This window comes from Tursiops truncatus, chromosome 1 (assembly GCF_011762595.2).
Source record: "Tursiops truncatus isolate mTurTru1 chromosome 1, mTurTru1.mat.Y, whole genome shotgun sequence".
NCBI classification, from domain to species: Eukaryota; Metazoa; Chordata; class Mammalia; order Artiodactyla; family Delphinidae; genus Tursiops; species Tursiops truncatus.
The window spans coordinates 158,063,296-158,078,880 of NC_047034.1; the positions used below are offsets into that span (position 1 = coordinate 158,063,296).

Sequence of the window (15,585 nt, forward strand, 5' to 3'; positions counted from 1 at the left end):
TGATATTTAAGGCTCTCCCTATGTCACGCTCCTGATGTGCACTATATGTAGCTGCTAATCCCAATCAATTTCAACATTTCTTAACTGCTGGAACGCCTTTCTTAACACTGTAATTTACCCTCAAAAGAACAGGGAGCACACACCCTCGCCTCCCCGGTACCACATTCTACTAACTGCCGCCCCTCCCACACCCCACTAACCTACCTGCACAAAGAAGGAAGAAGCCCTCCTTCAGAGCCCGCAATAGACGGCCACGGTACATAAGCCACCGACAAGAACTTTTATTTCTTTGCAATGACATTAAATACAACTGCTACAAGGAGAAATACATGATAAAGAGGAGGCACCAAACTTCACTTTCATAATTGATCCTGACAACAACCAAAGTAAACTGGGGCCTGCATTAGATGCAAAACTAAGGTTATTTCAGGCTCTTTATATACAAGTAAACTATGTAAACAGCACATTCCTACTCTGCATTGTCAAGACCCCCGTGGCGAGAATGTCATCACAGATAAAGAAAGCTAGGTAGGCAGTTAAATGCACACAACGCTTATGTAAATAAAACACGGCAAGAATTCTACATGAAAATTAGACTTAGAGGCCAACACTAAATGTGAGATATGTAGCTTTTAAAAACAGATTAAAACTCCAGATTCTACCCACTACCGTCTTTAAGGCGAACATGCCTGATAATGAGTTTTCTTTGGCTTTGTTTTTCTTCTTAAAGAATACCATGTTAACCGCTAGGGAACAGTTCTCTCCTCCCCCAGTCCAACAGATTTAATTAAGCTGCTAAAGCTTGAAAAACAGAATTATCTGAGCAAAGAGGAAATGTGATTGTCACATTTTCTCGTTAACCCATCACTCATTTGATTTGGCAAAGGCGATGCTCCCATTACACATCAGTCTTAAACCCTCCTGTACCAGGGAGGCAGGAACATGAGTCTTAGACTTTTGCCTAAGCAAAAGGCTGTCCCTTTACTCCTTGGCTATCTGTGGGGAACAAGACAGCTGCAATGCTAATTATTCCAGCAACAATTAATTCTAACTATGCTATAGTTCCAAAGGTGGATGTTTGTCCCACTCCATCATACTAATTTACGGAAACCTGGAGAAGTGACTGATATAGGAAATGCCAACTGAAATAACAGATTTTGACTCTTGCCTTTGAACAGAACTTCTCCTTTGCATTTTGGTCCCAGACTCTAAACCAGATGTCGAAGGAAAAGAGAATCCTTGACTGGATAGAAATAGTTAACACTTAGGGATATCCATCTAAGTTTACTGGTAACTATGACCAAGTTTCTCCCAAATCAGTTTCTAAAGCAGGGTAGGATGTTTAAGATGGGTTACTTGCATACAAAGATGGGGCTGATGGAACAACAAAACCAGACAGAGGCAATGAGCCCAGTATCACAGGCTGTGTGCTATAGCAACTAGGTACAACCGTCACACAGAGTGAACAACAGCACAAATGCCAGACTGCAAAATCTCCCAATAGATGTCTAGAGCTGTCTGTAAAGAGAATAACAAACTACTAAGACATCCATTAAGATAACTGCATATAGCATTACCCTTAAGATCCGGTAATGCTTTGTGCACAGGCTTAATCAAAACTATTTTAGATTCACTTTAGTAGTTTTGTAAAACTGTACATCAGAGGTTTGACCAAGTAAGGAGATCCTGGATCAAAAGGCACCTCTTATTAACTAATAATGGAGACAAAAGACAGCTTCTCCAAAGTCTCTCCCACAGGATGGAAGCTCACTAACACGTCAACTCATACTTGAACTGGAGTTCAGCAGATGAAACTGAAGACCAACTGACACCTCTCAATAGCACTGCTTTCTGGCCTGTCCTAGAGTCAAGACTCTGGGTGGGTGGCTCTTCAATAAAAAGCACAGTAAGGCTGTTCTTAAGAGGCATATCTATGTCTAACAGGATACAGGAATATGCCAGTAGAGCCCTAAGTTCACTGGGGAAAAAAGAAGGAATATCCTTGAAGAAAGGCAGAGAAGGCAGACAGTCACAAGATCACAAATCAACAGGGGTTGTTAGTCACCAGTCTTCTGTTAGAGTTAAGATGTACAAGATTTGTAAACACTATTGTGCAAAATAAATTTAATGAAGAATGAAAAAAAAAGCCAAAAAATAAAGGCAGCTAGTAGGTACAAAAAGAAGAAAAGATTTACACTTCTAATTTGTCCTTTCAACTACTTCAGATGTCCTGGATTACCAACTTTAAAATACTGACAGGTATTCGGAGATTCAAATAAAAAAGGTAAGAGGCGTTGTTAAAAGTGACTTGTATCCATTTATAAGTCATCAGCAATAATTAACACTGGCTTGCAGCCTGATAAAGAATCTCTTCCTCATAGGAGATTAAAAGATGATTTCTTTTGGGCACCAGAAGTAGACTTCACCTCTGCATAGAGGTGGGTGTTTTGCTTGATCCTGGGTGTTTTGACTTAATGCCGGCTTTCAGGCGGCAGCCACCTTCAATTTAAATTAAAAAATTAAAACTATTATCAACTCAACACTGCTTAAATGCATACACACACATAAACAGGAAGGACCTTATACAAAAAATTTCAAGTCAGCAATGGGCATTTCCAAAAGGTGACGAGTTCTTTAAATTAAAATGTTGTGAAAAATAAATTTCAAAATCTACAAAGCACAAAACAGCAGAAGATGAGACGCTGCTCTGGACAGGACCCTGGATAGGGACCTTCACTGCTGATGGGAGGAGACAAATGGACTGTACGGGAAATCTGGTAGACGCTGGAACCGATGGTGGCTTCGCATGTTCTGGTCAACCCACTGAGTCAGACTGTATCTTTGCAGAGACTTCTGTCGGAACCGGGCGTAGTTTCTATCAGCAGAAAGGGAAAATAAAAAGAGGACAGATGAGGGTTTCAGCTGGAATGGTTATTTGTACACAAAAAAGGCCAAGAAAACTATTTAAAGAATACTGTTACTTTTGGAAATTGGATATTCATTTTATATTTCGATTCTCATAATTTTAGAAATTTTATATTATTTTCCTTATATGAAAGTCACACTATAAGTTCTATTTCCTTCCAATTTCCAAAGCCACCTAATTCCCATACAGGTATTATGGTGATATGGTCCATATACATGAATGTTCTAAGAAAACCCAATGTATAATGTATAATAATGTTTAAGCAGGAAAAACCCATTTTCTCCCTCTGGAAACATTTAGAACAGGATCTATATTTTATTGCTTGCATCAGACCTGTACCTCCAACAGGACTTCACTGTCTGACACAGCTCAAGGTTGCTCAGGACACAGCAGTTAAAATTAGAATAAAATTCCCAGAGAAGGTAAGCATCACGTGAGAATCACACTGCAAGTTTAGAAACTGAACAGACTCAAAGTTTCTTGAGAGCCTCCTTTAGTTGTGTACTGGGCTGGGGTTCTGAGCAGGACCCTCTGAGATAATTTCACCCCATTCTCAACTCCAGCTTGTCCTAATAACCACCTGGGAAGCTTTAATGTAAAGATATAGATTCTTGGCCCCTCTCTCCACCCTTAGACTTAATAATTTAGAATCCCTTGAGTCAAGCCCTGGACATCTGTATTTTTAGACATCTCCATAGGTGATTATGGGGAATAGCCCAGGTTGAAAATAATTTTAACAGTACTTGGTATTTATCTAGCCCTATATGCAAATACTTGCTGAATTCTTTAAACATCTCACACCATTTAATCCTAATGACAATCCTACCAGAAAAGTACTCTCATTAACTCCTTATACAGGATAGGAAACTAAGCCTCAGGTAAAATAACTTCCCCAAGGTCGTAGAGTGGAGTAAGAAGAAGAGCCTGGATTTGAATTCACATCTGACTGCAGAATTTAATAACTATTACACAACACTGCCTTTCCGAGTACTGCTGTCATTTTGGCAACTATAAAGAAAACACTAAGTTTAAAGGCCCTGATGTGGGAGTACGTCTGACATACTTGAAAAATAGCAAGGAGAGACTTCCCTGGTGGCGCAGTGGTTAAGAATCCACCTGCCAATGCAGGGGACACCGGTTCGATCCCTGGTCCAGGAAGATCCCACATGCTGCAGAGCAACTAAGCCTGTGCACCACAACTATTGAGCCTGCGCTCTAGAGCCCGTGAGCCACAACTACTGAAGCCCGTGCGCCTAGAGCCTGTGCACCATGACAAGAGAAGCCACCGCAATGAGAAGCCCAAGCATCGCAATGAAGAGTAGCCCCCGCTCGCTGCAACTAGAGAAAGCCCGCGCACAGCAACGAAGACCCAATGCAGCCAAAAATAAATAAATAAATAAACTAAACAGTATGAAAAACAGAAATAGCAAGGAATCCAGTGTGACTAGAGCAGAGTGAGCAAAGTGAATAGTAGAGGAGATGAGGGTGGTGAGCTAACCAAGTCAGCCTAGACCAAAACATAGAGGCACTTGTGATCATGGAGATGGGAAGCCACTGGAAAACTCTGTGCAAAGAAAAGAGAATCTGACTTATGCTTTCAAAGAATTTCTCTGGCTGCTTGAGTTGAGAACAGTAGACAGGCAAGGGCAGAAGTAGGGAGACCATTTAGGAGACTTGCAACAATCCAAGTGAAAATGATTGAGAAATGATCAGGTTTTGGATATATTATACGTAGAGCTTATAGAATTTGCTAATGCACTGACTATGGAATAAGAGAGAAAGGAATCACAGATGACTCCAAGGTCTCTGAATAATTGGATCAAGTAACTGAATAAATCTGTAAAACCACACTACATCAAGAAACCAGAAGATTTCAGGACTAGAAAGGCTCTTTGACATCAATTAGTCCAATATCTTAATTTTACTGTCGTGAGGACCAGAGAAATGAAGTGATTTGATCAAAATCACATAGCTAGTTAAAAAGTGCAAAGCCAGTATTAGATCCCAGGTTTCCTGAATTTCAGTCCAATTCTTATTCTATTATACTATATCACTTCTTTTTCTACCTCTGGAATTAAACAATAATTACAGCCCTACCAAAGCCCTACCACATTTCTCCTGTAGCAAAATTCTACCCTTTTCTTCCTTCTTCTAAACACCCACTCACCGCCTGGTGAGGTCCGAAGGATGCTGCCATTTTGGGTTCTGCATGTGATGAACTTGACCCATCAAGGCACACAGCTCCCCCAAGGTACCTGTGATACAGAGAGATCAGTGGTTAGGAAGCAGCTCAGTGAACTACCGTGTCAGCCTAGGTCAAAACATGTACTTTCAGGGAAGGAGAAAACAGGCACTGGTCCTAATACTATCTATTTATGATTATCACAAGCAGTCAGCACAGAAACTATAAGCCAGAGAAGAGAGCTTGCTCTTGGATGATATGATGATGAAGAAGCAGCAATAATGACAGCCACCATTCATTCATTCAACATTAATTTATTAGCTCCTATAATGTGTGAGAAACTTTACTGGGTCCTAGAATATGGTACAGACAAGACACTGGACCTGCCCAATGAAGTTTATACAGAAGACGGGCAAAAACTTTGCAAAACTGGGCAAAAATCAGTTTCCAAAAACTTTGATATGTAGTGACAGGAGAAATACATGCTGCTATGAGTACAGAGACTGGGGAGTGGGGGTTAGAGAAAGTCCCCTCCAGGGGAAGTAAATTATAAGCAGGGATCTAAAGGATGTATAGACGTTAGTGGGAGGGGTGGGAGGTAGGGATATCCAGTAGAAATAGCTAATAGAAAGGCCCAGAGACACAAGACAGCAAAATACATTCAAGAAACAAGAGAAGTTGAGAATAGAAGGCGGGTAGGGGCTTTTTGCTTAGCAAGAAAAATAACTGGAGGCAATTTCTCAAACACCTGGGAGCCAGGCAAGGTGCTAGGCACTATACATGTTATCTTACTAATTCTGAAAAAAATATCTTGTAGGGAGATAGATTTTTTTTTTTTTTTTTTTTTTTTTTTTTTTTTGCGGTACACGGGCCTCTCACTGTTGTGGCCTCTCCCGCTGCGGAGCACAGGCTCCGGACGCGCAGGCTCAGCGGCCATGGCTCATGGGCCCAGCCGCTCCGCGGCATGTGGGATCTTCCCAGACCAGGGCACGAACCCATGTCCCCTGCATCGGCAGGTAGACTCTCAACCACTGCGCCACCAGGGAAGCCCGGGAGATAGATTTTTATTAAAATCATTTTAGAGATGGGAAACTATGGCTCAGGGAGGTGAACTTGCCTTAAATGATTATTAAACTGGACTAAAAACTGGCTCTTTTTAGATTCCATACTTTTGCCACTATTTGATAATGCTTATTTTGCACTTAAGGGCTGAGAATTCGGCTGAAGCTCACAAAGCCAAAAATTATGGTTAGAGAGAATAATTCCCCTAGACCAGTGGCTCTCAAATTTTAACATGCATCATAATCAGCTGCAAATATAAAACAGGTTGCTGGGCCCCAACCCCAGTTTCTGATTCTGTAGGTCTGGAGTGGGACATGGGAATTTGCTTTTGTAACAAATGCCCAAGTGATGCTACTGCTGCTGCTGGTCTGGGAACCACATTTTGAAAACCTCTGCCCTAGACAGTGGAGACCCTTCTTTCAGCTGGTTTACATACTTCTCATTATCGTATCTACCCTGCTCTCAGGAACCAAGAGCTGTCAAACTAGGCGACAGACCATCTTTTCATGTTCTGGTAGAAGATACTTACTTAACTTTTAGGACCAGTATAATTTATTTGAAGCCTCAAGAAGCCCAACTCTGTAGAAAAAGTATATACTTTGGAGTTTAGGCAGACTTGAGTTAAAATTCCAATCCAGCCACTAACTAGCTCTGTAACCCTGGGTAAATCATTCCTCTTATCTATGAAATGTGGACAATAATAATATTTTGCTTGAACTTAAATATTAGGGATATAGTACATAAAAGACCTAGCATATCTTCTGGCACTCAGGCAGTGTGCAGTAAGTGGTAGCTATTATTATTATGGTGTTACAGCCTCGGGACTATGTTAGTTTGCAAAGACTCTTCAAAGCCTGTGACAATCAATCACCTATTTATAAGGAAAAAATGCTTATTAAGTGGATCAGTCTACATATAAACTATGACATGCTTTATAACACTCAGCAGAAATTCTCTAACCATAATGAGATGATACTTTTCAGCAAAAATTTATAGATTCATTACATTAAATGTTTCTATGCAGTTAAAATAAAAAAGCACAACCAAGGGTAAAAGAAGACAACTGACAAAATGAAAAATGTACCTGAAACGTATTTGCAAGGGTTTACTGTCCTTATTCTGCAAAGATAAGTCTCCTCATCAAACAAAACAAAAGAGGTCAAGGACATGAATAGGTAATTCTCAAAACTAATACAAGTAATCAATAAACGTAATGAAAAGATGCTCAATCTCACTAATATGGAAATAAAACATATTATCTCACTTCTTGAAAAGGAAATACAAATCAGAAATGGGTTTTCCTGGGCTTCCCTGGTGGTGCAGTAGTTGAAAGTCCGCCTGCCGATGCAGGGGACACGGGTTCGTGCCTTGGTGCGGGAAGATCCCACATGCCGCGGAGCGGCTGGGCCCGTGAGCCATGGCCGCTGAGCCTGCGCGTCCGGAGCCTGTGCTCCGCAGCGGGAGAGGCCACAACAGTGAGAGGCCCGCGTACCACAAAAAAAAAAAAAGAAAGAAAGAAATGAGTTTTCCCTTTAAGAGAGAAGTAGCTTTTGATTAGAAAATCCCTTGCCTGTTTGATTTGTTAAGCTAAAATCAAAGGTCTCTACTCAAATTGCTTTTCCTTTACCATACTTTCATATCACTAGCATCCCCCTCCCTCTAGCCCCCACAAAAAGGACATTTCAATGGTGAGAAATCAGCTTTCCAAGAATTTCAAGATACATTTTTCTTGCCAAAGCATCACCAAAGGAGGGCTGGCAAGATATGGAAAGTCTGGTGTCCAGTCTCAAATGCGACAAGATTATCTGTAGACCATGTCCTTCAGCTTACTCATCTCTTACCACGTAGACTCTATAAAACTGTCCTGACGATGGAGACTAAAGATATACCTATAAACCTCCTACAAAGAAACCTATTCACTTTAAACTAAAAGAAGAAAAAGACTGATCAATTAGGCCCAATGAGGCTTCAAGTATTCAACTGCTAGGCGTCATAATCTAGCAGCAGCAACTTACATACAGCATTTACCATGTATCAGGCAGTATCCTATGTGCTTTACATATATTAACATATTTATTCCTTACAATAATCCTATGAGGTATTTCCCCCAATTTACAGATGAAGAGGCACAGAGAAGTAATTGGTCCAAGGTTACACAGCTAGTGACAGAGCCCAAATTCCAATAACAGAATACCATCATAGGGTTGAGTTTCCTGAAAAATTTTCTAGGACTGACATTTCACTGTGGGGATTAGAAAGCAAGAATCACATTGCAATATGTCTTGTATATCCAGTTGGTACCTCAGCACAGCGCTGAGTAAACAAAGGCTCAATAACTATTGTCTCGGCTTATGTACCAAGAAATGTTAGTTTTCATTAGCACTAAGAACTTAACTGATGTACCAGGGTAACCTTTATTATTAATAAGGGTTAATGATCTAGAGATAATGGGAGCTAATATTTATCAAGCATTTATTATGTGCCAGGCACTTTGCTAACTGCTTTCCATGTATCTTATCACTTAATCCTAACAACCACATGAGGCAAATACCATTATCTCCATTTTATTCATGAATAAACTGAAGCTTAGAAAAGATACTCATCTATCATCTAGTAAATGGGAAAGCCAGGATTCAAACCCATGTGGGGCTATTAATCCAAAAACCTTATTTCAGCTCACAGCTTCAATCTCTTCTTCCTCCAAATTTAGAGATGCTAACAAGAATAGAAACATTTAAATTTTCTCTTTTCATAGTTTCCAACAGATGGGCTTTCTTGGATCAACAATCAGTACGATGGGTTTATTTTAAGTTGTGGCTAAAAGGTGGTGAAGACTGTCCTTTGTTTTGTGGCGAAGAATGAAATTCATCTAAGAATGAAATTAGGAGGAAAAAACCTCAACATTTCAGAGATGAGATCAGCGGTTCACCGAAACAATCTATAAATATGCAGCTGTTATAAAGGAGGAGTAATAATAATGCTGAATGCTTGCTATGCCAATGGCCCTTCTGACAGGTCTTATACATCACCATACTTTGTACCACATGACCAAGAACAGAGACTCTCTCTGCTGGCTAATGACCTAAGATCTGGCCTGGCACCAACAGGTCATTAAGTGAATCAATCAGATACTCTCCCTTGGAATGTGAATGTGAGCTTTAATAATGAGAACAAGAGAGAGAACAGCACACAGAGGTAGGGCTCTAGGAGAGGACAGACACTTGAGATAGCTAATAGAGAGCAGCAGAAGCACTAGTCATAGAGATAGATAAGATTAGAAGTACCAGAATCACTAACTCAGCAGGGAAAACCTATTGAAAAGGAAACAAAGGCATCCATTTCTGAAGGGGCCTGGCTCTATGGTTGATTCTTTTTATTATGAGGCCAAGCTATGTAGCTGAGCCTCTAATCTTCATCTTTTCCTGTAAATCCTTAAACTCAGTTACTTAAAGGCAATCACAATGTCTTTATTCAATGCAATCAAAAAACTACCTAATACAGGGGAGGGAATGAAGAGGGAAGGAAAGAAAAAAAAATGTGCTACAGGGGTATAGGCTATTGCTTTTACAAAAAGATTAATAGAATAGGAATAGGGAATTCCCTGGCTGCCCAGTGGTTAGGTCTCCATGCTCTCACTGCTGATGGGCCGGGTTCAATATCTGGTCGGGGAACTAAGATCCCACATCCCACAAGTCGCATAGTGTGGTCAAAAAAAAAGGAAAAAAAGATTAAGTAGAAAGCCAGAATGCAAACATCCAGGCCAACAAAAGTGTGATGATCTAGTACAAATCTTGACTGATTTTTTCCATGCATACAAGGCAAAAAACAAAAGAAAGAAACAGGAATTATTATATAACTCATTTCTGCAGTGTTGTATTGTACGGGGGATATTGAACAATGTATGAATGTTCTCAACAGTAATGGCAAATGTAGAAACAGAATTTACATAATCACTGCTGCTTATGGTCTTCAGTAAAAATCAAAGCAGACTTCCACTTCTAATCATAATGAATGGGCATACCTCCACTGTAAGCAACTAGAGACTGGGCAAAATGTATGAAACAACTATATTCAGACTGCTCAGAACTGTAATCCCTAAGGGAAAGGAAACAATTGAGGTGAGACTCAAAACTTCTTATGAGTCTATGAGTTTATAATTTTTCAAAATAAAAAGTTTTTTTTTAATGAAGGCAAAACAAATATAAAATAAGTAAACAAAAGCAGAGAGGCTTCACAACAGCAGACCTGCACTATAAGACACTAAAAGGAGTTCATCAGGAAAAAAGAAAATATGAGATGGAAAGGAATCAAGAGCACTGGAAATGGTAAATATGTGAGTAAATACAAAAGCCCTTTTCTCATTTAAAAAGTGTCTTTAAAAGATAACTGTTTAAAGTAAAAGCAATAATCAGGGACTGCCCTGGTGTTCCAGTGGGTAAGGTTCCGTGCCCCCAATGCAGGGGGCCCGGGTTCGATCCCTGGTCAGGGAACTAGATCCCACGTGTATGCCGCAACTAAGAGTCTGCATGCTGCAACTAAGAGTCTGCATGCCGCAGTGAAGATCCCACGTGCCACAACTAAGACCTGGAGCAGCCAAAATCGATAAATAAATATTTTAAGAAAACAAAAAAATAAAGTAAAAGCAATAATGTATTGAAGAGTTTATAATATATGTATAAAAACAGTAACAAAAAATGGAGATTTGTAAGGGTACTATTGTTAGGGCCTTACAGGATATGTTAAGTGGTATATTATTTGAAGGTAGACTGATTAAAGTTAAAGATCTGTATTGTAAACTATAGAGCAACAGTTCTCAAAGTATGTCCCAGGATCTGTGGGAGTCCTCAACACCCTTCTGAGGCTTCACAAGATCAAAATTATTTTCATAACAGCACTAAGATGTTATTTGTTTTTACTACTTGCAATCTCTCAAAAGTGTACTGGGGAGTTTTCAAGAGGCTACACAACATGATATGGAATGCAGATTCACATATGAGAATCTGGTAGTTTTCTATTAAGCTAGATGTTAAAAAAAATCTGCAAAAATGTAAATCAATGCATTCTTCTCCCTAAACTTTTGGTTTTGTTTTGAAAATTATAGTTATTTTTAATAAAAACATTGTTAACATGCAATGAATTATCTTAAAATATATTAATAAATATTTTAACAATTTACCAGTTATAACTTTTAATATGGTTGCACATAGATAGATACAATGCAAACAAACAAAAACATTTTGGGGTCCTCAATTTTTAAGAGTATGAATGATCTGGAAGAGTGTAAACAAGTCCTGAGACCAGAAACTGTGAGAACTACTACCCTAGAACAACCACTGAAAATAAAACAAAGAGGTATAGGTAATAAGTCAAGCATGGAGATAAAACAGAATACTAAAAAATACTCAAAAAAAAAAAAACCAGGAAAAGATGAAAGAAGAAACAACGAACATATAGACAAATAGAAAACAAGTAGTAAGATGGTAGATTTAAATCCAACCGATAATTACATTAAATGTGACTGGACTAACACTTGAATTAAAAGACAGATTGTGAGACCAGGGGGAAACAAGACTCAACTATATGCTGTCTACAAGACATCCACTTTAAACATATAGATAGTTTAAAAGTAAAAGGATGAAAAAAACATATCATGCAAACACTAGTCAAAAGAAAGCTTGAATGGCTATTTAAATCAGACAAATTAAACTCTAAAACAAGGAATATTACTAAGAGTAAAAAGAGACAGTTCATAATGATAAAGGGGTCAATTCTTCACGAGGACATAGTATTGCTAAATGTATATGCATCTAATGGCAGCGTTTCAAAATACATGAGGCAAAAATGACAGAACTGAAAGGAGGAACAAAAACATCCACAACTAGGGTTGAAGATATGAACTCTTCTTTTAATGAGAAAATCTGTAAAGATATAGAATTGATAACTACCATCAACCAACAAAACCTTATTGAAATTTATAGAACACTCTACCAACATCAGAATATACATTTTCAAGTACACATGGACCATTCACCAAGATAGACCATATGCTGGCCTATAAAGTAAGCCCCAGTATATTTAAAAGGATTGAAATCACACCAAGTATATTCTCTAACCACAACAGAATTAAACTAGAAATTAATAATAGGAAGATAGCCGAAAACTCCTAAATATTTGGAAATTAAGCAACACACTTCTAAATAACCCACAGGTCAAACAAGAAATCACAAGGGAAATTAGAAATTGCTTTGAACCAAATGAAAATGAAAACACATCAAATTTGTGACATGCACCTAAGTAGCACTTAAAGGGAAACTTGAGACTTAGAAAGGTCTCAAATCAATGACATAAGTTTCCACATTAAAAATCTAGAGAGGGGCTTCCCTGGTGGCGCCGTGGTTGAGAGTCCGCCTGCCGATGCAGGGGACGTGGGTTCGTGCCCAGGTCCGGGAGGATCCCACATGCCACGGAGCGGCTGTGCCTGTGAGCCATGGCTGCTGAGCCTGCGTGTCTGGAGCCTGTGCTCCGCAACAGGAGAGGCCACAACAGTGAGAGGCCCGCATACCACAAAAAAAAAAAAAATCTAGAGAACAAGAACAAATTAAAGCCAAAGTAAATGGGAAAGAAATAATAAAGAGAAGAAAAGAAAATAGCCAACAACATAGAAATATGAAACTAAAAACTTACTTTGGGGAAAAAATTAGTAAAATTGATAAACCTTTAACTAGATTTGTTTAAGGAAAAAAAGACAAATTACCAATATTAGAAATGAAACAGTGAACATCACTACAGATCTTACAGTAATTAAAGGAATAATAAGGAAATTTTTAATGAATAATTTTATGCCAATAAATTCATCAACTTAGATAAAATGGACAAATTCCTTGTAAGACACAAATTACCAAGATAAAGAAATTCTGAAAAGCCCGGTATCTATTACATCTGTAGTTACAAACCTTGCCAAAAAGAAAACTCCAGGCTTTATTGGTAAATTCTACCAAACATTTAAAGGAAGAAACAATACCAATCCTGCACAAACTGAGAAACTGAGGAGAAAACAACTCCCAACTAAATTTATGAAGCCAGCATCACCATGATACTTAAACCAGAGGAAGACAGTACATACAAGAAAAATTGAAGACCAATATTCCTCATAAACAAGACATAAAAACCCTTAAAAATACTAGCAAATTGACTAAAGGATAATTCATCAAGACCCAGTGACTTTACCCCAGGAATGCAAGTTGGCCTAACAGTCAAAAAAAAGTAATAAATGTAGTACACTGTGTTACAAAATAAAGGAGAAACACAATATGATCCAAATAAATGCAGAAAATTCATTTGACAAAGTTCATCATTCATTCATGATAAAAACTCCCACCAAACTACAAATAGAAGGGGAACTTCCTCACCTGATAAAGAGCATCTATGATGAATCTACATCTAATATCATACTTAATGTACTAGAGATCCTAGTCAGTGCTGTAAGGCAAGAAATAAAAAAGGCTTATAGATTGGAAAGGAAGAAATACACTGTCCTTATTTGCAGATAAAGTCATGTTAACAAAGAAACTTCTAAGGGGTCTATTAAAAAGTTACCAAAAGTAATAGAAAAACTTAGCATGGTTGTAGGACACAAGGTCAACATAAAAAATCAACTGTATATCTATATGCTAGCAATGACCAGCTAGAAATTGAAAATTAAAAAGTATCACTTACAATACCATAAAAAAGCATAAGATACTTATGAATTAATTTAACAAAATATGTACAAGACCTGTACAAAAAACTGCTGAGAAATTAAAGACATAAATAAATTGAGAACTATATCCTGTTCATGGACTGGAAGGCTCAATATTGTTATGATATCAACTTTCCCCAAATTGTTCTACAGATTCAACACAATCCCAGTGAAATACCCAACAGGTATTTTTTTTAACAAATTGACAAGATGAAATTGATTTTAAAAAATTATGGAAATCCAAAGGACCAAACAATTTTAAGACTTACTATAAAGTTACAGTAATCAAGACAGTGTAATATTGACATAAGAAAATACACATATATTAATGGAACAGAATAGAGAAGTCAGAAATAAACACATGGAAAGAATAATTTTTTCAATAAATGGTATTAGAACACTTAGATATTCATATTAAAAAAAAAGAACCTAACCTTTGCCTTAAAAAAGCCATAAAATAGTATAATCACTTTGGAAAACAGTTTGGAAGTTTCCAATACAGTTAAAAAAACACATACTAAATGACTCAGCAATTTCACTCCTAATTATTTTCCCTAGAGAAATGAACACATGTTCACACAAAAAACCCATATATGAATGTTTATAGATGCTTTATTCATAATAATCAAAAGCTAGAAACAGAAATGTCCATCAACAAATGATTAAACTGTGGTATATTCATACAAGGAAAAATTCAGCAGTGGATGTATAGAACATACATGCAACAACATGGAGTTGTTTCTTGTTGTTTTAAAAAACTACTCCAAGTTAAAAGAAACCAAACACAAAAGAGCACATACTGCATGATTCCATTTATATGTAACTCTAGAAAAGACAAATCTAATCTATAATGACCAAAAAGAAATCAGTGCTTTCCTAGAGCTGAAGTGGAGGCAGGGACAGATTGACTGGGATGGAACACAAGGGAAATTTTTAGGGTGGTGGGAATGTTCTATCAAGCTTGATTGCTGTGATGATCTCACAAGTGCATAGTTCTGTCAAAACTCACCAAGTACACTTAAAATGGGTACATTTTATTGCATGTAAAACATACCACATTAAAGTTGATTTAAAAAAAGAAAAAAAGTTAATGCATACTTCCAGATAAATATAACAGGTTGACTGCATGAGTTTATCTCTTCTTGCTCCTAACATCCCTCACTAAATTGGAAAAGAAAGGTCTCAAATGAATGATCTTAGCAACCGTCTACAGAAACTAGAAAAAGAAGAGCAAATGAAACTCTGAGTAAGCAGAAAAAGGGAAGTAATAAATATCAGAATGGGGGCTTCCCTGGTGGCACAGTGGTTGGGAGTCCGCCTGCTGATGCAGGGGACACAGGTTCGTGCCCCCACCCGGGAATAGCCCACATGACGTGGAGCAGCTAGGCCTGTGAGCCATGGCCGCTGAGCCTGCACGTCCGGAGCCTGTGCTCCACAACGGGAGAGGTCACAGTGGTGAGAGGCCCACGTACCACACACAAAAAAATATAACAGAATGGAAATTAATGAAACAGAAAAACAGAGAAAAATCAATGAAAAAGCTGTTTTTTTAAAAAAGAAAAATAATAATGTTGATAAAGTTTTAGCCAGACTGATTGGAAGAGAGAAAACACAAATGACCAATACTAAAAATGGGAAAGATGGTATCACTAGATACTATATAAAAGGTTAATAACA

General features: G+C 38.1%; 1 protein-coding gene across 6 annotated transcripts in view; it reads right to left on the reverse strand.

Moving 5' to 3' along the window:
* Positions 1-266: 266 nt before the first annotated feature.
* Positions 267-15,585, reverse strand: part of S100PBP (S100P binding protein) — a 32,039-nt gene continuing 16,720 nt past the window's right edge. For 4 of the 6 annotated variants that reach the window (XM_033838663.2, XM_033838658.2, XM_033838662.2 and 1 more), the window contains 2 exons: positions 5,094-5,181; positions 267-2,875 (listed from right to left, as the gene is read on the reverse strand). In XM_033838663.2, coding sequence (XP_033694554.1) covers positions 2,734-2,875; positions 5,094-5,181 — 230 coding nt within the window. In that variant the 3' untranslated portion in view covers positions 267-2,733. The remainder of the gene's footprint in view (positions 2,876-5,093; positions 5,182-15,585) is intronic. The other 2 variants (XR_012326201.1, XM_073792628.1) reach the window with 2 other exon arrangements.